Raw genomic sequence first — 22,989 nt, 5'->3', positions numbered from 1 at the left:
TTTTTATTAAGAGTTCACATACTTCTGTATTTTTTTTTTTTTTTTTGATGCCTAAAGAATACAGGCAATACTCGTTCCTTCTCAATAGGGGTTTTCTTTTCTGACTTGTCAGTAAATGCTAGATGTTGGTTCTTTCATACATGGGAGGGAGTGGCTTCTTGCTACAGGAATGTTCTCCCTACTGATGGGGGACAGAGGTGGCTCCGTCATAATAATTCTTTCTGTAAGCTTCTCAGGCTTTGCCTGAGCATATGTGCCATGACTTGGAGCTAGTCTGAAAACTAATTCTGCAACAGTGCTCCTTGAGTGGGAGAGTGAGATGCTGTGCAATCCTGCATGTTTCTTTGTTTACTTCATGGGTCATTGCACCCACAGGCACCTTTATACACTGCTGTGACACAGAGACCAAGACAGTTGTAGTGGCAGGATCCTCTCCTAGGACAACTTTGCACTCTGATGAAAGTGAGGGCCCAAGATTTCCTCTTTCTTGATGCCTAGACAAGGAGTTTTGCTGGTGTATTTCTGGTAGCAGAAAAGTCAATTAAGCTTAGTGGTTGGTACTTTTTAGCAATTTACAATCGAGGGAAATGTTCTGATACATCTTATGTGAAATATGCTAGTTCAAATGTTCAGATGTGACCCCTAAACTTTTTTTTGATAAAATGTTAATAAGAACTATAACTGACCCAATCCGGATCACTTCTCACAAAGCACAAAGGTATAAAGTATGGAGGGCTCTTTCTTCCTGGTGTTTTCAGTGAGCTGTCCTGCACAGAACCCTGCTGCCCCCTGCCCCCCACCCAGGGCTTCCTGCCCTTGTTTCTGGGATATGGGTGCAGCGTGTGCAGCTAAATCTTGCCTCATTCTTATACTGAGGAGAGGTTGTTGCACTGGGAAAATGCTATAAGGAAACCTCTTCTTTACTGTTCTGAAAACAGTTTTCTCTAGGACAGATTTGGGCAAGAGAAGGACTCTTCACATTTTCTTAGTGAATAGAGGGTGTCTAAGCATCCCCTTACATAAAACACTAATCACGTACTTTTTTCTGATGATCTGGTGAAATCGTCTTAATTTTTCTTTTTTTTTTTTTTTCAGTTCACACACATGTGAATTCCCCACATTTCACAATGACAATGTATATTTGTGATTCCTTGTTTTATTTTAAGGACATTGCTTTGTTAAGTGTGTTGAAGAGTTTTCATAACCTGTTTCTACCACTTTAAAATGGATTTTTTCTTGTTGTTAATGTGAATCCGCAAATTTGGAGACTGAGAACCATGTGTAGAAGGGTGATTGCCTTTTGTGTGAAAAGATTCGAATCCTTTCTTTGTGTGTGTGAGTTTAATCAGCCAGCCTTGCTATCGATTTCTTCTGTCGTACACTGCCAAATCTTCTATTCAAGTGTTGTGAAAACTCTTTGTTTTTTTCAGGTCGAATGAGTGATTTGAGTGTAATTGGTCATCCAATAGATTCAGAATCTAAAGAAGATGAACCTTGTAGTGAAGAAACAGACCCAGAGCACAATCTAAGTGCTGAACTTTTACCTGAGATAATTGAAATAGATCTGTACCACAGTGAAGAAGATGAAGAGGAAGATGAAGAATGTACAAACGTTACTGACGTCACGACAACCCCGTCAGTGCAGTACATAAATGGGAAACAGCTCGTCACCACTGTCCCCAAGGACCCAGAAACAGCAGAAGCTAGGCGTGGCCAGTTTGAGAGTGTTGCACCTTCTCAAAATTTTTCAGACAGCAGTGAAAGGGAAACGCATCAGTTTGTGATAGCCGAAACTGGACAGTCTACTGCTGTGCAACCCAATGAATCAAAAGAGACAACTGAGTCGCTTGAACTTACATGGAAACCTGAGACTTACCCTGAAACACCAGAACATTTTTCAAGTGGTGAGCCTGATGTTTTTCCTACAGTCCCATTGCATGAAGGAGAAACCACAGAGGGGCCAGAATCAGTTACAGAGAGAGGGCCTGAATTTGATAATCTGGTCGATGAACACATAGAACCTGTACCCCTTTTTTCTGAAGAATCTTCAGGAGATGCTGCCATTGACCAAGAATCTCAAAAATTAGTCTTCTTGAGGGCTACCGAAGTAACATTTGGCAAAGAGGCAGAAAAAAGCACTTCTGTCACATATACTCCAAGTACAGTTCCAAGTTCTGTGTCAGCAGATGTTTCAGAGGGAATATCAGTTACCTTCTCAGGAAACGCCCTCCCCGATGACCCACTGTCCACTGTAGAAAGCTGGGCGGAAATAACCCCTGGGGAAAGTGCAGAGCTCTCGGGCAGCCCTTCAATTCCAATTCCAGAAGGCTCTGGAGAAGCAGAAGAAGATAAAGATAAAATGTTCATCATAACAACTGATTTGTCACGGAGCAATACTACAGACACACTCGTTACCTTAGACGCTGGGAAGATCATGATCACGGAAAGTGTTTTTGATGTTCCTGCAACCACCTTTGATTCGGTCTCTCAACAACTGTCTGCAGAAGTGGTGCCTACAAAATTTACAGGGGAAACAGACACTTCTGAGTGGGTTTTCAGTACATCTCTTGGAGGAAAGAAGGGAAAAGACGAGGAGGTTGGATCTACAGTCACAGCTGCTACAGTTCAGGTACATTCATCTACACAGAGATCAGATCAATTGATTTTACCCTCTGAATTAGAAAGCTCAAATGAAGCTACATCTAGTGGTTCAGCATCTACAGCCAGGAGCAGTTTTATGTCCTCGACAAAACCCACACAGTCTGAAAAAGAAATGGCAAGGTCTACTCTTGTCTTTACAGAAACAAATGTTTTAGACAGTCTGGGGGAACAGACTGCTAAGCCCAGCAGTAGCAGTCACCGTTCGGTTCAAGAAGGGCCGTCCACTGTCCCCGATAGCCCCAACTCTCTCTCTGTGGAACTGGGCTCTGGAGAAGCTGCTGCCGACCCAGAAACCACCACTGTTTCTTCATTTTCATTAAATTTTGAGTCTGAAATTCAAACCAAAAAGGAAGCAGCTAGCACTTTGTCTCCCCATGTGGAAACTATACTCCCTTCTGAGCCAACAGAATTAGTTTTGACTACTGTAATGGACAGAGAGGCTGCTGAAATTACCAGCCAGACATCCAAAGAAAATTTGATTTCAGAGATCTCAAGAGAACAACATCATGAGGCAGAGATAAAGGGCTTTTCTCCAGATTTTCCTTTGGAAGAAGATTTCAGTGGTGACTTGAGAGAATATTCAACGGTAACTTATCCCATAGCAAAAGAAGAAAGAGTAATGATGGAAGGCTCTGGGGATGCAGTATTGAAGGATACCCAGATTTCGTCATCGTCTGTAATACCTACTTCAGATCACAACAGCTACAGAGCCAACCCAGAAGGACCCAGTAGCACCGTGGTCAGCACTGCTGACTTCCCTTGGGAAGAGTTCACAGCCTCAGCTGAGGGCTCGGGTGAGCAATTGGTCTCAGTAAGCAGCTCCATGGACCAAGTGTTTCCCAGTGCTGTGGGAAATGTTTCTAATACAGATTCTCCATTTATTGGCCAACGATTGGGAGAAGAAGGCACTATTAATGAAGCTGATACAAGATCCACCATTTTACCAACATCAGAAATTGAAGGTACTGAAGCTGCAACAGAAAAGGGGAGAGTGAAAGCCGGTGTCACAGTTTCAGCCAACTTTCCCCAGACTATGGCACCAGCCAAATTATGGTCCACACAAGAAATCAACCCTGTGAGACAAGGAACTGAAAGTGAGACAGCATCAGAGGAAAAGATGCAAGAGCAAAAATCTTCTGAATCCCCACAAAGCTCTGTTGCACCAGAACAAACAGTTTTTTATTCACAAACATTTACTGAACCCGAACTCCAAGCCACAGATTACTCTATGCTAACAACAAAGAAAACGTACGGTTCTGATGAGGAAATGGAGGAGGAAGGCATTTCCTTAGCTGATGTATCTACTCCAAATCCAGAGGCAAAGGGCTTGGCATCTTATACTGCTGTCCCCGAAGTTACTGAAAACTCCCATTTTTTCTTAGCTACTACCTCAGTGACTGAATCTGTAGCCACTGAAAGTGTACTCACAGATTCCCCAATCAAAAAGGAGGAAAATGTAAAACCTTTCCCCAAAGTCATGAGACCAATAATTAAAGAGTCTGATACTGATATTTTATTCTCTGGACTGGGATCAGGAGAAGAAGTTTTGGCTACTGCAGTATCAGTGAATTTCACTGAAACGGAACCAGTCATTAGCACATTATATCCTCAGGTTTCTCAAATGGAGAATTTAGAAACCAGCCTCATAAGTGATACAAATGAAGATAATAAGGGGATGGAATATGTAGCAAAGGAAGTTAGACCACTCATTTCCAAGACAGACAACCTCTCTGAAAATAGTGAGACAGCGTCTAGCATGACTTTACTAGAAATTTTAAGTGTCACCAGAACTGAGGGACCCTCTATGGCACCTCTCACTTTCTCCACAGATACTGAACATCCTCAGAGTCAGACTCACAGTTGGGCAGAAGAAATCCAGACCAGTAGACCACAACCAATGACTGAACAAGTCTCTAATGAGAATTCTTCAATAGCAGAAACAAAAGACATGGCAACCCCTCCCTCTGATTTTCTGGCTAGAACTTACAGTCTTGAAATGGCCAAAGGATTTGTTACATCAGCACCAAAACCATCTGATTTGCTTTATGAACATTCTGGAGAGGGATCTGGGGAACTGGATATGGTTGATTTAGTCCACACTTTTGGAACTACTCAGTCAACCAGGCAAGGAAGCACTGCATTTGTTTCTGATAGATCCCTGGAAAAACATCCTGAGGTTCCAAGCACTAAAGCTGTTACTGTTAATGGATTCCCAACAGTTTCAATGTTGCTGCCTCTTCATTTAGAGCCCAATGAAAGCTCCCCTGATCCAACTAGCACAGTGTCAAGTACAGTGTCACATGAGAAGTCCACAGAAGGTGCTGCAGATAGTTTCCAAGACCATTTCAGAGAATTTGAGGATTCTACCATAAAACCTAACAGAAGAAAAGCCACTGAAAACATTATTATAGATCTGGATAAAGAGGACAAGGATTTATTACTGACAATTACAGAAAGTACCATCCTTGGAATTCTCCATGAGCTGACGTCAGATAAAAATACTATCATAGATATAGATCACACTAAACCTGTATATGAAGACATCCTTGGAATGCAAACAGACATAGATCCAGAGGCACTATCAGGACCACACGGCAGTAGTGAAGAAAGCGTTCAAGTTCAAGAGAAGTATGAGGCAGCTCATAACCTTTCTTTAACTGATCAAAACTTTGAGGGCTCTGGTGATATTCTTCTGGCTAACTACACTCAGAAAACACATAATGAATCAATGACTTCTGAAGACAGAAGCCACTTAGATCACATGGCCTCTCTCTTCACAACTGGGATCCCTGTTCCTAGCATAGAAACGGAATTAGATATTTTGCTTCCCACAGCAACATCTCTGCCTCTTCCTAGTACATCTGCCACAGCTAATCCAGAGATTGAAGAACCAAAAATTGAAGCAAAAGCCCTAGATGATATCTTTGAATCAAGTACTTTGTCTGATGGTCAAGCTATTGCAGACCAAAGTGAAGTAATATCCACATTGAGCCATTTGGAGACACAGGATGAGTATGAAAAAAAGAAATACGTAGGTCCTTCTTTTCAGCCAGAATTCTCATCGGGAGCTGAGGAGGCACTGATAGATCCTACACCCTATGTAAGTATCGGTACTATCCACCTCATGGCTCAGAGTTTCACCGAGGCATCTAATGTGATGGAAGGATCCAATCCCTCAGATTACACTGATACATCATCAGCACTTACAGCTTTTGCAAAGTTGTCTTCTCAGACACCTTCATCTCCACTCACTGTCTACGTAGGCAGTGGAGCCTCTGAAAATGCAGAGGGCCCCCAGGCAAGTGCACTTCCAGGTACAGATGCCAACACATCTTCCATGTCTCCAGGAAGACTTGCAGATACTGAAGTGACTTTCACATCATCAAATGAAGAGTTCTTTCACATGACCGATCCTCCATCCTTATCTTCTGACACTGGACTAGAACCTTCAGAAGATGGAGCGAATCATAAATTTTTAGAACAAACGGAAGCTTCTCCCACAGAACTGATTGCTGAAGAAGGAACTGAGATTCTCCAAGATTCCCAAAACAAAACCAACATTCAACTTTCTGGAGAAACAGTGAAGGTGTTTCCCAGTAGTAGAACACCCAAGGCTGGAACTGTGGCCACAACTGCAGGTGAAATTAAGTTAGAAGGTGCTACACTGTGGCCACATTCTACTTCTGCTTCTGCAATTTATGAAGTTGAGGCAGATGTCCTGCCTCAGCCCAGCCCACAGCCTTCTGAGAGGCCCACCATTTCTTCATCTCTGGAAATAAACCCTGAAACACAAGCAAGTTTGATCAGAGGGGAGGATCTCACAGTAGCAACATCAGAGCAGCAAGTATCACCAAGAGTTCTTGATTACAGTAATCAGCCAACAGTAAGCATTGCAGAGTTAAATACTGAGCTTGCAACACCATCATTTTCCCTTCTGGAAACTTCTAATGAAACCAGTTTCCTGATTGGCATTAATGAAGAGTCAGTGGAAGGCACAGCAGTCTATTTACCAGGTAAGGTCACAACATTGATAAATCTGTTTCCAAACTCGGAAACAGTCCCTTGGTCCTAAAATATATATGTATATAATTTTTACTGCAGTATTAAATCAGTGGAGATTTTTATATTATTCACATAACACCAGAACAGGCCACAGTATTAAGTCCATAATTAGATGCAAAGAAAGTAAGTACAGATTATTTCTGGGCTTTATAGATATTTTTTTTGTATTTTTCTGGGTTTTAGAAACAACATATAATTACGAGCTTGGAAAAGTGAAATTGTTAATGGTGTAAAAATTCTATTTGCTCTTACCCATAATTGAAATATTGCTTTGTCATATACTCTGAAGTTATACATCTTAGTTTAAAAACGGGAAAAAAAATCCCATTTTTAAAAATCTCTCATTGACAGGTGCTATTATGGCTCTATCAAAATCTGTCAGATCTTTAGAATTTGAGAGTAGCAAATAACTCTAATAAACATTCACATAGTTTGTGCAGTATCAGTTATCAGCCCATACTTTTATGTAATTTCCTTACTCCAGATAGTCCACATAATGCTTCTAACACAGTACCTAGCCAGAGTGGATATGTATTTATGCCCTGCCTGTCAATAGAAGGTTTCTGCTTTTTAACTGAATGGTTAGAAAACATGACTTTGATACTGGTTCATATAAACTCTCTCATTTGACCTTCACAAGAATGCTGCATTATTATTACCATCACCCCCTTATTATTATCCCAACTTAAATCCGGGGGAGTTGGATGTTCAGAGAAGTTCTATAATTTGCCCAGGATTGCATACCAAACACGCCATAGCACAGGTAGGATTTGAACCCAGATCAACCCCACCACAAAGTCCATCGTCTTCTCATTGCTCTTTGCTGGTTTCCTATTAATGTAGTATAAAAGTGAATAATTAATATTTAACGACTTGTAAACCAGAAACCTTGGGATATTGTCTTTGTAGAATTTATTTTCCTTTTAATCTAGCTTGATAATATCGAGAGGTTTAATGGTATTTTCCAGTAATGTTATTAAAATAACAATGTCAGTGGAATCCACAAATATCCATTACCACCTACCCACTACTTAGAAAAAGGAAAAAAATTAGTACCTCAAAGGCTGTGTTGTTGAAAATGTTTTATTTTAATGAATATGTTTTACAGCATGGCTATACTTAGAATTATTCTCCTGATCGTCTCAGTGTTATCTTTTGTACCATTAATGCTTCAGCTTGTCGTACTTCACATAGAATCAAATAATCATAAAGTGCAACTTTTATAAATGACTCCAAGTATTTTCTGAATAAAACCAAGGTGGTTGATGGAATTTTTTATTTTCACTCTCTATTTAATCTGTAAATGATAACCTAGTAATCTGGCCAATATATTCTTTTGGAATTGTGTTGAAAATACTTCAGATTGGTGAAAATATAATTCAGAAATCATTGGTGAATCATAGAGAGAGAATTAAGTTTGGCAAATGAATGAGAAATGTGTGCCAGTGATCTAGCCCACAGTGTTTACCTAGAATTAGAGCTTGCGTCTTCATTGCACAGCAAATTGTCACTTCAGGCGAATTTGGTAAACAGCAGCTCATATTGGATTGCCTGGTCTATCTTTTGCAGGTTCAGCTTTCAAGGAGTAATACAAACTGTTTAGGGGAGAATAAAATTTGTCAAAACAAAACTTTTCTCCTAATCTAAACTACTTGAAGATCACAGAAAGCCCCACTTTCTTGCCAAGTCCTTGTCCTATACTCTCAGCATGATGCCTGGAGTCTGGGGTGGGAATAATAATACCACTTCATAGTTGTGTGGCACAGCACAGTTTTATCAAGCACTATTGCATACGTGTCACTCTGGTTTTGCATTGAGGGCAGCATGTAGACGTGTTGTTGATGGCAGTCTTGACCTATAAGCAGTGTACTTTCAAAGGCAGAAGGCTAAAATGTCTAGGGAAATTTTACATATTTTTAGAACTCTAGGAAAAAGTGTCTTCGAATAACTGGGGTCATTTTTGGAGTAAGTGTAAGCATCTGATTATAATGTTGAACCCCCACAGGCGAGTATATTATCTGTCAAGTCTTTCTCATAGTCTAGGATTTACTTAACACTCAGAAAGTTGGAGTTTGACTTTCTTGTATGGAAAGGCCCAGTTATCTTTCACAGCAGTGCTCACTTATTCGAATATTCCTAAGTTTGTGTTTCATGACTAGACATCTTTTTTTAATGTATAATTATTTCAGGATTTCGGGACTCAAGATTCTTGAAAATACAGATTGTCATCCAAATATCTCCTATTTATGTCAATTATTTTGTAGAACCTCCAACTCTTATCTGTACTTTTGAACATTTTGAAACAGAGGTGATCTGGAAAAAGTATTCAAATAATAAATATAAGTGATTTGGGTAAATATAATTATCCAATCAGTATTATGGAAGAATATATGTGCTCAAAATATTGTAAAAGTATTTGCATTTAGAAAACAAATTTTAAAGGGTTTCTCATAAACTTGTGTCTGTTGCCTTTACATTTATCTTCTAGGAGTGTTGATTTTATTTGTGTCTTAATAAGAAAACTGTAATAAAACTTTGAGGTTTCAAAAAATTGGGGGGTTTCATTTTAGGTGAGGTGTTTGTCTTGGGTTTGTTTTTATACAGTAGAGTTTAATTGATGTGTTGCTTTTCTTCAAGTATAGTTTAAAGGAGTACATTTGGAACGTGTTTTTGGAAAAAGCATATTAATGTAGCAGAAGAGACTTCAGTGCACACTTTCGAAGAAAAACAGTTTCTGAGCATTAAGTGGTAAAAGGCATAATAATTCAAATGATGATAACCAGCCAAACTGCTAAAAAGAATGCATGTTCTGTGTACCCAGCCATTTCACATGAACTAACCTCGTTTAAAAGAATACATTTTCCATTCACTGTGCACATACGTGTAATCATTTTTGACTAAAATCAATTGCCATTATCATGCCAACTAAATCTGCAGTAGAATATATTAGTTGCCAGATACTGTACAAAATCTTGTGTAAAAATAATGATGACTGAATCCCAGAAATGAGTAGATCAATTCGTAACAATTAGTTATAATGCCAAGAAACACTCCAGAGAGTAAAGTTAATGTTAATTTTTATGTGTAGTATCTAAATTGCTATGGTAAAGCTTATATTATGGTAGCAATAAGTTGCAATTTACGCTAAATGTACTGAAACTTGGATATGAGCCTAATTGCTTTTCTTACTTTCCTGAACATGGTAGGACCTGATCGTTGCAAAACAAACCCGTGCCTTAATGGAGGCACCTGTTATCCTACTGAAACTTCCTATGTATGTACCTGTGTGCCAGGATTCAGTGGCGACCAGTGTGAACTTGGTAAGATGTTCTTGCCTGAAAGAGTGTGATGTTTTTCCGGAAGATATATTGGGGCAGAATTTATACTGCTCAAAGGATTTCAGAAAAACCCATGTGTGGATGAATTATTTGTTAAATGACATTAAAATCAGAGAATGTAAGTAGAGTCTGGGAAATGGAGATAGGTATTTACTGAATTTTGTTAATATACCCAAAACTCAGTAAAGCTTACTGAAGTGACTTATTTTGTCTTTTTACATTTTTTCTAGGTAGGCTTTACAAATGGAAAGTTGCATAAATAGTAAGGAAATATTTTAATCTATTTCCCTCAATTGACATTTCAGCAATCAATTTAAATACAAAATAATTTTAGAAAGCTGAACTTAAAACTTAGGGAGTTTTGGGGCACCTGGGTGGCTCAGTCAGTTGAGCGTCTGACTTTGGCTCAGATCATGATCTCAAGGTTTGTGAGTTCTAGTCCCATATTGGGCTCCACTGCCTGTACAGAGCCTACTCTGGACCTTCTGTCCCCCTCTCTTTGCCCCTCCCTTGCTTGTGCTCCCTCTCACTCTCTCAACATATTTAAATAAATAAACATTTAAAAATTAGAGAGTTTAGTTTTTGTGTTTTGAGCTAACTCGCTCTTTTGAGGTGGAATGGGCCCTCGGTGGTCTCAGATGCCAGCCTAACCCACCTCTAACTGAAGAAGTTGTGAGGTTTCTGTCCTATTTTTTGTGTTTCAAGGAGTATATTGTGTCTTTACTAAATCAGTTCCTTTCACTCTCATTCTTATTTAGGTTCCCTTTTCTTTATATATATAAAAAAATGACCCCCATTCTGATTTGGCTAAATATTGACCTTTCCTCTGAGAAAAGAGGAAATACATTGGTCAGGTCATCCTTTTAGACGTACCATAAAGGTTTTTTCATACAATTGAGTAAAGAAGACCAGGACAACATTTTAGATTACACGAAAATACTGAAATAAAATCCTTAACAATCATTTTAAAAGTGTGCTCGTCTTATGAATTTTTTAAATGTTTATTCATTTATTTTTGAGAGAGAGAGAGAGAAAAAAAAAAAAAACAAGCAGGGGAGGGGCAGAGAGGGAGACACAGAATCTGAAGCAGGCTCCAGGCTCTGAGCTGTCAGCACAGAGTCCAGGGCTCAAACCCACGAACTGTGAGATCATGACCTTAGCCGAAGTTGGACGCTTAACCATCTGAGCCACCAGGTGCCCCAAGAGTGCTTGCATTAACAAAAAAGAAAAGTCAATACAGCTAGTAAGCCCTATTTCTGTGTTAATTAGTAGGGACATAGAAATAGCAAAATAATGCATTTAAGGAATAACTAACATCTTAAATATCATATTTACATATATATGTATAAAAACATCTATTTGCCTCCCATTCTATTTTACTTGAAAATAATTTAATGAGTTCATTTATGTGAAGCTTTAGAATAGTGGCTGGTACTTAGCAAGCATCACTTGATACCAAGTGTTTGGTATCACTCCTATATAATACTGTCATTACTAAGGCCATTTTTTTAGGTACCAATACATTATATACCTCTTGGAAATTTAATTAACTTTGTATATTTATATAGTTGAATACTCTTTATTTAATATAAGCATTAATTAAATCTTCAGTGGCAGTGCAGTACAATGGGAATAAAGCCTTAATTTCATCAGATCATACAGGTCTGGATAGAAAAGTTGCATTTAATATAGACCTTAAAGTTGGGAGGATTTTGATGGCTGCTTTGGGAGACTCAGACACAGCAAACATAAGTACACACACCACAGACTGCAGACTGCATTTGAGTTACTGCAAGTATTAAGGTATGCCTACTTATGGGTTTGTGGAAGAGAAATCTATTAGAAGAAAATACTTGAAAGGAAGTTGGATCTGGATATGTCTGCGAAGATTCTCAATTCAAGGGATTACTTCCTATTTTAGTAGAGGGATTCTTAGACTTTGGTATCATCAGAATCATGTGGAGGGCTTCTACAAAACCGATCATTGGTGTTCCCGTCCCCCGCAGGGTCTGATTCTGTAGGTCTGAGGTGTTAACATCTCTAACATTCTGTTGATGCTGATGCTGCTGGTCCAGGGACTCAATGTGGAAGATCTCTGCCCTGGGTAGTTAGGATCGATGGAAGTTTTGGAAGCCAAAGAGTAAATTAGAGATGACAATCAGCAGAATGAAGGATGTACTGGAAAGGGAAAGGCCCAGAGACAGGAAGGCCAATTACATATTTTTGGTATTCCACAGGTGAGGTAATCAAAGCAGGAGCCAGGATTGAGAGTGGAAAGCCCAGAGAATTCTTTATCAGTTTCAGCACTCATGTGACTCATCTAAAAGCAATGGAGACAATGACCCTCCTATGAATAACTTTGAAATTTTCTTAGGGTTGCCAGATTTGGCAAATGAAATGCAGGAAGGTCAGTTTAATTTTAATTTCAGATTAAAAAATAAAACAATGAATTTTTGTTGTAAGTGGACCCTAAATATAGCATGAGACATATTTATACTAAAAAATTATTATTTTCTTAAATCTGAAATTCAAATTTAACTGGCTGTTCTGTTCTTTATCTGGCAACCTTAAAATAAATGGGACTCTTTGACCTTCTCTGAAAATACTTTTGTGGCCTTTCATGATTTTATTTCAGATTTTGATGAATGTCATTCTAACCCCTGTCGCAATGGAGCCACATGTGTTGATGGTTTTAATACATTCAGGTGCCTCTGCCTTCCAAGCTATGTTGGTGCACTTTGTGAACAAGGTAAGAGCTGTTGCAATATTTCTAGGATGAAAATTATTGATGTTTCATTTCAAATGTTACTTCCAGACAGCTTTTTGTCATAATTATTTGGGTGTTTTTAGAAGTGTTGGCTATATGGCATATTTTTTTCCTGCAGGGGAAATTCACAGGTTACCTATGTTAGGTTTTCTTATGTGTCTGACTTTAACTCAAAACACCTGAAAAATAGTGTTGACTCAATCACTGCTGTTTTGTTGATAACCTAGAATTGCAGACAGGCACACTGAGCTAAACTTCAGAACATCTAGCCAACAAAAGGAACATTGTTATAAGTATTCTTCCTGAGGACAAACTAGGCATTGACTTTAATCCATCTTTGTGGCTTATACCAAGGAGTATCAAATTCAATATTGGTTGCCTTTATTTTCTCCTTCTAAGCACTTGAAAGTCAATGGGCCTATTTTTCATAGTTAATCATCTCTGGAGAATGAGTTGTTATAGTTGTTAGAATACATTAAGTTTGGCTTGGCAAACATTAAGTAAAAGGTATAATAAATGTGCTCAACAGGGAGCTTTCTTACTAAAGAAGCATCTACTTTTTCTGAATGAAACAAAGGCCTATGTTCAGGATTGCTTGAATCTCATGATCCCTGTAATTTGTATTTTATAGCCAACCTGAGAGTGTATTTTAGGTGGTTAATGGTAACATTTCTTAGTCATCAATCAGAAACACATTGCATGTTCAGCATCCTCAGCTTTGAAATGTCGATTTCCTTTACTTAAAGTCATACAGTGGTTTGGCTTTGAAAAAAGTATCTAGTGCCAAGCTTTCTTTCCACCAGACAGAATGAAAATGTATTAGACGCTTAGACACATTGGTCTGGCCCCACATTCTGCTTTGCAGTGTTAATCCAGACATCACCACAGTTAGAACAAAACTGAAAGCAGCACGTATTGAATTGCCAAAGAGGATGGATGATGGCTCCTTTTTTAAGTTTTTTTTTTCTTTCTCTCTCTCTATTGCATAGGATGAGTCTGTTTTAGAATTTAAAAGGTAAATATGCAAATTGACTAAGAAAGATCCTCTTCTTAAGGAAAACAGTAAGGAAGATACCATTTTTTAAAGAAAACAAAAGGGTGGGATATTTGAAACATCAGATATGTTAAAATGATTCTGGCTTCCCTTAGTTCAAGTCCAAGGAGCAGTTCAAAAAATCTTTCATTCGGGACACCTGGGTGGCTCAGTAGGTTGAACATTGGACTTCGGCTCAGGTCATGATCTTGTGGTTTGTGGGTTTGAGCCCCACGTCAGCCTCTGTGCTAACAGCTCAGAGTCTGAATAGCCTGCTTTGGATTCTGTGTCTCCTCTCTCTGTCCCTCTCCTGCTCATGCTCTGTCTGTCTCTCTCTCAAAAATAAATAAGTGTTAAAAAAAATTTTTTTAATCATTCATTCAACAATGTTTACTGAGCACCTACTAACTTCCAGGCACTGTCCTGGGCCCTGAAAGTAGAACTTTGAGCAAAACAGACAAGGTCCCCAGTCTTGGTGACTCAGCATAAATCTTGACAGGGAATAAATAGGTACATCATTTTGTTTAGTTGACCATATTTCTATGTGGGAAGTGGGTCAGAAATTGAGGCTCAGAAAGGAAAAGTGACGTGTTCAAGGTCACACAACTAGTAAATTAGAGAGTGGGAAAACGAACCTAGGCTTCTTTATAAAGCCCAGGTTTTTCTTGATTTCTTCACACTTTAAAGTAACTCTCATAGATAAGCGTTTTATTTATGTGTATCATAAAAAGGTTTTGCTTTTTTTCCCCTCTTATTTCTGGTGCCACCTAGCTTTGGGGCACATTCTGTTTTGTCTTGAAGCAAGTGTGCTTTCATCCACATTATTTGCTGAGAAACAGCTCTCCCAGCCTGTTTACTGGATTGCAGCTGTGCTCCTGTGATTTATTGCCAAGACACTGAAAGATTTTTTTTTTTCTCCTCTTTTCAGGTTGCCTAAGAACAAATATTTTTTTCATTAACAGCAGCATTGTTGTCTAAACAGTCTTCTATCCAAATTTCAGTGATGACTATTTTGTTGTTTCTTCAGCTGACCTTTTCTTCTCTGCATTAGTAACGTTCCAACTCCCAGTAACTCTGGAATAGGGGACATGTGTTGGTAGAGTGATAATGGTTATAAAATCTAGAAGAGGCTCTTCGAACAGTATGGAAACAATTCTGTACACACAGTTTGCCCCAAACTAAAGTCAGTGATACAGCTTGCCACCAAGAAGTGCCTAAATGTTAATGGTTTCTTAAGATTTGAAAGCTATATGTCACAAATGTTGAAAATGTGACCTACATGACATAAAGAGTATACATTTTTAGTAAAATTGCTTAAAAGTGATAGTTTCAGCTTCCGTAGCCATGAACAAGAATGGTCGCACTCTCCCTCATCACAGCCAGCACACGCAGGCAAAACTAAATCTGGATCTTCCTCTTGTAACCTACAAATTATAGTAGTCTTAAAGCATAAGACAAATTTCTATATGTCAAATGATTTTTAAGAAAATATCATCTAAATGTATTGCTTTTAATAAATGAAATGTATATCCTGTTATTTTTAGATAAGATTAAAAAACAAACAGGTTGCTTCCAATAACCCCTATCAGAATAGCACCCTTAGGAGATGCTGCTTGACACTTAGTCCTTCGTTACGTATTTATTGAATGCATGAATAATACAAGTTATGTAAACCCATATGGATATTTGGCTTTTTTTTCAATGAAGAGTTTGTTAAGTGGTGTTTGCACATATATGCATAATCATCAGGATCATAAATCTATGGCTTCAGTAGCACAGATGAATAAATGAATGCATACATACACAGATACATAAGCACATGCTTACAAACATACACACATACATACATACACACATGCATACATGCATAAACAAACTACAAACAAACAAACTGTCCCAATTTGGACCTGTGTTCTGATAGAAACATACTCACCTGTTAACCAAGAAAGGCTTTGTAGCAATGATGTGGTCGTGCATCTAAATTTTATGATCAGTTGAGATTTTGGGTGTAGGGGATAACATACTTAATGATAATCTATTTTAATGATAAAAGACAAAGAAAGAAAGCTGGACTAAAACCACTGGGTTAATGGAGGATATGAGTGTATAGAAGAATTTTTTCTAGCATCATATTCAATAAGTTAAGGATCCTCTAGAATTTTAAGCTGTGTCCTATAATAAATATTAATTTTCATGGTTAAGGAAAGCTATGCTTTTATAATATCACCTTATTGACTTTGGCAGTAAGAGGTTTCTAAAATTCTTCCCAATTGTCCTTCCCTATAAACTAACTCCCTCATATATGAAGATTTGTTTCCTCCCCATGCCTCCTGCCTCACCTCTAAATTCTTCCGCATGAATATCGCAAAAGGAAAATTGCTACATCCAAGTAGCCAAATTACATTTCATTCTTCAGGGCTGAGTGCTACTTTTATACCAAACCATCCAGCTGTGTCTCCAGTATATTCCTATGAGGTTTGGTGGTCTCCAAACAACACTTTAATAAAACTCAAAACTTCCAGTGCACGTTATTTAAACCAATTAGTTAGCTGGCTGTAACTAACAACAAGCCTGGATAGACTAAACTGAAATGCAGACTGCTCCCAGAGATAAGCTACATCTGTTGTATGACTATGGTCGAAATCCCTAGAGCCAGGAAAACATTAAAATCTCTCAGAATTCATACTTTCCCACAATTGTAGAAAGAGAGTAAATGGTGTGAGACTCAGGAGATAATTTGACTATCAATTTGGCCACCAAGTCTGACCTATAAAGCAAACACTTATTTCATGTAGTAGGATTTTGTTTCCTTTATCAACTGGTAGGATTAGAGGAAGGGGAGATGGGTTAATAGGTAATTTGGAAAGTTTCTTTGTGCCTAAAATTCTATAAACTTTGCAGTTTTTTAGTTCTTACATGTAACCAGTCAGTACGTTTGTGAGATATGTTTTATGATAATCAAAATTATTTCCACCGATCATCATTTAATACATACAGTTTAACCCCAGTTGTGAGTGGATGAGTCTGAAGGAAGGTTGCCAGCGAAAAGGTGGTGCTATGAGCAAGGCTGCTTTCCTGTGAAAATATTTAAAACCTGCCAATCTAGAATCTAGAAACTATAGCTGCAGCTCACTGCCAGTATAAAATGTAGGTATATTGGATAAATGTTCTCCTCCCACCAGGTTACTGGTTATAGTATGCTTGTTACAGGAGAGAAAAAAAAATATGTATGTATATATAAATACATGTATCTGTGTATGTGGCGTGGTGGGATATGACTTCTGTTATTTCACCCTAAAGCAACTTAAAATCGTGATGCATTTGCATGGGTAGTTACCTATACTTCCTGTCCTTTGATGAAAAAGGCACGCCATCCTAGCTATATCCCAGAAGCTGCCTACTGATGAAGAATTTTTTTTCCTCTCTTTGTAAATCTTACTTGACAAGAGCCCGTGGCCACCCAGCTATCTCTCTGGAAGTGGTAAAGGAACTACTTTTAGAGCCTTTGAAGTCCTTCTTCAAATAGAGCATTCATAATCCTATTAGCTGGAATTCTTATCTTATCACTTGAATGATTCTCTTCAGAAAAGTTGTGTTGGTAAGGACTTAGCCCCAGTTGCTTCACAAATGAGTCAGTAGACATTTCAGCCTAAGAAGTTTTGTCTGGCCCCTCTTCCAGTTTCCTTTCCTGCTGAAACTGGCTCTAATCAAGGAAACTGCAGTTAAAATACTGCCTTTTCAGTCCAGAGATGTACAGCCACCCACTTGGCAGGAATCACTTGGGCTATCGTTATTATGCTGTCCTCATCATTGTGATCAAATTTTATTAATATGTAATTTCAGAGACATTGCATTGATATTGGCTTAGGTCTTCTTACTAGCACGTAGATCCCTGAGGCAAGATGGAATGATGTAGGTGAGTTTAATAAGCCCCTGCCTTGTTTCTTCCAGACACAGAGACGTGTGACTATGGCTGGCACAAATTCCAAGGGCAGTGCTACAAATACTTCGCCCATCGGCGCACATGGGACGCAGCTGAACGGGAATGCCGCCTGCAGGGCGCGCATCTTACAAGCATCCTGTCTCATGAGGAACAGATGTTTGTGAACCGTATGTACCAAATGTACTCAGGGTTTGAAGCTCACTCAGTGTCACCATCTTAGTTTTTTCTGCATCTCACTGAACAGCAGTAACTCTCTCTGTTGCCGTTCAATTTACTAAATGCCTCATCTGAACTACTGAAAAGCCTCTCTCCTGCATGAGTCCCCTGCTTTGAGAAGTGCTCACCTCTCATATAGGAAAGAATTTCCTAATCTGCCAGCAGTAGGTGAAACAGTGTGCTGTAGGTTGAGTCACAGGAAATTGCTATTTGATCAGTTTTTGACTTACCAAAATGCCCCCTTCTTATGGTTCCATCTCATCCTTCTGATAGCTGCCTTCATAATTGCTAGTTTGAAGATGTGCTCATGTTGTCTAAAGTTAAAGACAAAACTGCTTCCAGTTATTTTTATCCCCTAATTAAAATTGAATGTATAAGAGCACTCTAATCCTACCCATGGCACAAAATTGGTTCTCATCCACACTGCTCATGGTTTTAGGCCATAGAAAGTGGGCTTCATGTTAAGGGTATGAACAAATGGAGACTGAAAGCTAATGAAACTTACTATCAGAGCTGTTGAATGACTCTTTAAACTAGAACAAAGCGGAGAGCAGCTGGCTTTTATGTAGTGAATATGGAGGATTTTTTTTTTTTTTTTGCTTATGAAGCATTGTTTGATGCTGTGCTAAATATGTTCTCATAACGCCTGCTATCTTTTAGGAGTGTGATAGTTAATTTGCAATTTGGATGGGGGTTCTATTAACTTTTTTGCGTGGTATTCTTGCCAGTGACTCATCTACAATGAAAGTCGTTATTTTTGAAGATAATTTTGCAGGGCTATCTGGTCTAGGTATTCACTGTTTGAAATGCTTTGAGAAGAAACATGTGGCTTCCACAGTGAGACTAGCATGGGAATGATCTGTCACATTTTATCAGGTCACTGAATTTTTGCCAATGGCATAGCTTAATAAAAAAAAATGGAAAGTTTTTATCATGAGTAAGGATGGAAAAATATTTAATTATGCTAAACTGCTAGGGAAATTATTTTCTTATGTCTGATATTTTAATGTTTCTCAGTGTTTGTGAATTAGCTTTTGCGTTTAAAGCACACTGGGCAGAAGAACAAAAGATAGTTAGACTATGAGAGATTTTTATGAGCAACTAAATAAAACTGCAGCCAGGAAAGAGGATGCATGATTCACTCTGAAAATAATTTTCTTTGATACATTTCATCCATATATGGGAAAGGTAGTAAAAATATCTGTGTTGTTTCCCCTCTCTTAGGTGTGGGCCATGATTATCAGTGGATAGGCCTCAATGACAAGATGTTTGAACATGACTTCCGTTGGACCGATGGCAGCACACTGGTAAGTTAACTGCTCATGAAAAATACCAATCCTTGGACCTTGTTACTGTGTGCTGATTGCATGTTATATTTGACTGGAGACCAGTTAAGTGACTTGGTCAGGGTCACTCAGTGAAATAAATGAGTGTTAGAATGGATCTCCATGCTAACTGACCCACAACCAGTGCTCGATCACTGTGGCTTTCTTTGAAAGAGGAGCGTATCAGATTCCATTGAACTGGAAAACCACATAATCAGCAGAATTGCCTTAAGTCTGTCTTTCAGATGGTTATCTTTGCTTTTTATGGCTTCAAAGGAAAAAGGGAAAGAACAAATGTAAGAGAAAAGGCCTTTAAAAAAAAAAAAAAAGCTTTCCCTGTTATATACTTGCACTGGAAATCTGGTATATGGCATGGCTCATTTTTATCCAAACCAAAATGCTCTTTTTTTTTTTCATCTTAAAAAAGATTGTTGAACTATGATCTTGTGGACTTTCTTCCACTCAACCTCTGCTGACTAATTATATAGTTTTGAGCTTTCTCTGCTTCTTAACGAAAGGAATGACTTGGTAATACTGGCCACAACTTTGAGTAGGCTGCAATAAGATTCTTCGGACTGCTGAACCTGTTTTGAGTCACTATTCTAAATACATGTGAGTGTAATTTTTTTGGAAATAGTTCTAGTGTGGTTAGCTATACTAGTGTTTCTAGGTGCCAGATATTCATTGGAATCACCTGGGAAACATAATTTACCAACTGGTGCCTAGGCATCAGCTCAAATTCATTAAAGCAAAACCTCTGGTGGCTCTATGTTCCACGTGTTCTCCAGGTGATACCAAAATGCAGACAAGTCGAGATCCACTGGGCTAGATAATAGGTGTAAATTCAATTCAAAATTAGATGAATAGCAGGAAAAATCAAAAATAATTTTTAAGCTCTTTCTGTGTGTGAATTATTTAGGTGCTTAAATTTTATTCATTACCCTCCACTCATCTGGATTCCATGAATTTGACAAAATGTAAAGTTGGTCTTAGAACAGAGGCGGGAATAACCTCTGCTTTTGGAAGTTCTACTCTGTTCAAGAAAGCTTTCTTTGTTCTTATGAACCTACCACTCAGGTCATCTCCATGTCAGTTGCCATACCCAGCACTTTGCATATATATGTTCCCCACAATAATCCTTAAGAGAGGTAGTAAGTGTTTTACAGGTAAAGAAGGGAAGGCCAGTTAGGCTGAGATTTTTGCCCGGAGTCACAATTCTATTAAGTGGTGAAGTTAGTATTTGAACTCAGGCCTCTTTCCAGAGCCATGCTTTATTCTGGCTGGCACCTCCTTGACTTGAAAAGATACTCTTATTACATTTTGCTTTGAGCAACCCTAAAATAAAATCTGGCTTACCCTCTCTCTGCCATCACTCCCTATGTTTATTCAGCGTCATTTGTCATATTCAGGTTCATAAGTAGGTTCTTTGGCAAGAGGCAGAAAACATAGGGAAAGTAGACTGTAAAATATATTCCCAGTAATATCTATGAACCATACCCTCTGGATCAATACTCATTGTTTCCTCATTGTCCAAAGTGGATGGTTTATCTGCAGATGTTGCAACTGTATATTTTTATTTTGCTAAAATAAATAATTTTAGGAGGGATAATTTTGGTTAGTTTGATTAATGGTGTTTGGTATGGTGTGAGCCCTTCTATATTTAAATATTAATTGAAGATAAACTATTTTGATTTACTAACTTAATGAATATGGGAATATAAAATTAAAGGATTCTTTTATGTTGTTATAGATAGTTAAAACTGTTTTTGTAATTTTGCTAATGTATTTTATATAGTATAGGCATTTAACGAGTTTTCTTTTGTTGAATGAATACTTGAGTCCTGTGGGGTGACTTGAGACTTAAGACCCACCACTAAGTCTTCCTTCCACACACTTTCCCTTAGACACAGCCCACTGATAAGTGTAGGTCCTGCGAGGTCCCAACTGTATTACAAAAGCTAGAACACCAAGGATTCAGGTGGGGCTCTGGTTGGTGCTTATTTGTTCCTTGAAGACCTTGACCACAGCTTATCTGAAAGTGCACCTGTATGTTCCTGCTCTGAGCCTAGCATTTGGCCAGGTGCGGTGTATGTAAAGTCTGTCATTGGCTACATACTGACCTGGCCTGGTCAGGCCAAGTCCCCAACTTCCAGTCTCTCATTGGTTATATAGAATTTATTTGTATGTTTTCATTCTTTTGTATGTTACTAGATGTTTACTCCAGTCATTAGCAGTTCAGCTTTTCAAGGAAGTGGTTCTCTTGCCTGCTTTTTACTTTTTTTTTAAATTTTTAATGTTTATTTTATTTTTGAGACAGAGTTTGAGTGGGGGAGGGGCAGAGAGAAAGGGAATCACAGAATTCAAAGCAGGCTTCAGGCTCTGAGCTGTCAGCACAGAGCCCGATGAGGGGCTCGAACCCACAGACCGTGAGATCATGACCTGAGCCAAAATCAGCTGCCCAACCGACTGAGTTACCCAGGCGCTGCACCTGCTTTTTACTTCTTACGGTGTCTAGGACAAGGCCCTTATACTACCTATGAGCTTGGTTAATGACACTGAATATTGACTTATAGCTGGCAGCTGAGTGAGGTCTAAGGGAATGTTTCTTTCCTGTCAGATGCCATTCAGGTGAGCTTGATTCATCAGATATCGTTAGTCCACTATGGCAAAGCAAGCCACCTCAACTGTATTTACTTATTTATTTATTTGTTTGTTTGTTTGTTTTGGTCTGTGTCCATTAAGTTTAAATGGACTGTGAAAAATACCATTAAAAAAATAACTTAATTGCCATTTCCCTGGCCTAGACTGGTCCTAAACTTGGTAAGTAAGCAAGAATTGCGCTTTGAAAAGAGAAATATATTGATCTTCCTAGGAAATTTTCAGAGGAAGATAACAACCTCATGTAGATAGCTGTACAATGTAAACAAGAACCTTATCCTAAATTAGTTCACATTTTTACATGGAAACCTAAGGGTTCTGAAGAGAGCAAGCGAGGGCCTCCGTTTGAAGAAGCGAGCAGATGAATTACATAAACAAGCAAAGCGTATCAAAGAAACAACACAAGCATATCTAGAAAGCATTCTGACAGACCCTTGGTTTCTTCTTAATTCCCTCTTTGTGTCAAATAAAAGTGTGCTAAGGAGTGTCCCTAACTTTGAACATTTTGGAACAGAAAAGACCATCTGCCCAACAGCCTGCCTCCCTCCCATCTGACTGATCTCTGGCCCACTCTGCTTTTGTAACCACCCTCGCCTCTATCCCTTCCTTTCTGACACAACCTAGGTGTCTCTTAAACTCGTTTGTAGTTCTTTCTGCAGCCACCATCCCCTTAACAGGTTCCATATGTTTGCAGGCTTTGAATAAAATAGTTCTTCTTTGTTTCGCTGTTTACTCCAAGTGTCTTGTCTTTGAAAAGATCCCTAATAGTAAACTCTACATTGGGGAAAGCAGTATCTGCTTACACTTGGAAATGGTGTTACCTTGACTGTGTGCAATTTTAAGGACTTTGTTTATGTTTTAGAGTGATTTCTCCCTTCTCCCCTTTGCCCCCATTTTTTGTTTGAAAGATTTATTAGAGCTTATTCTTCTTGGGAGGAAGAGCAGTATTAAAACAAAAAGAACCTTTGATATTTACCATATATTAT

The 22,989-nt window shown here is 38.5% G+C and overlaps 1 protein-coding gene across 1 annotated transcript in view; it reads left to right on the top strand.

Annotated features, from left to right (window-relative positions):
- The window catches only part of VCAN (versican), a 114,314-nt gene that overhangs the window by 69,372 nt on the left and 21,953 nt on the right, over window positions 1–22,989 (top strand). The window contains exons 8-12 of the mRNA XM_039241042.1: window positions 1,431–6,674; window positions 9,930–10,043; window positions 12,697–12,810; window positions 17,813–17,971; window positions 19,245–19,327. Coding sequence (XP_039096973.1) covers window positions 1,431–6,674; window positions 9,930–10,043; window positions 12,697–12,810; window positions 17,813–17,971; window positions 19,245–19,327 — 5,714 coding nt within the window. The remainder of the gene's footprint in view (window positions 1–1,430; window positions 6,675–9,929; window positions 10,044–12,696; window positions 12,811–17,812; window positions 17,972–19,244; window positions 19,328–22,989) is intronic.

Source organism: Hyaena hyaena, unplaced genomic scaffold, assembly GCF_003009895.1.
Source record: "Hyaena hyaena isolate Hyena2069 unplaced genomic scaffold, ASM300989v1 scaffold_188, whole genome shotgun sequence".
Taxonomy (NCBI): domain Eukaryota; kingdom Metazoa; phylum Chordata; class Mammalia; order Carnivora; family Hyaenidae; genus Hyaena; species Hyaena hyaena.
This window is presented reverse-complemented; position numbering and strand designations above follow the sequence as displayed.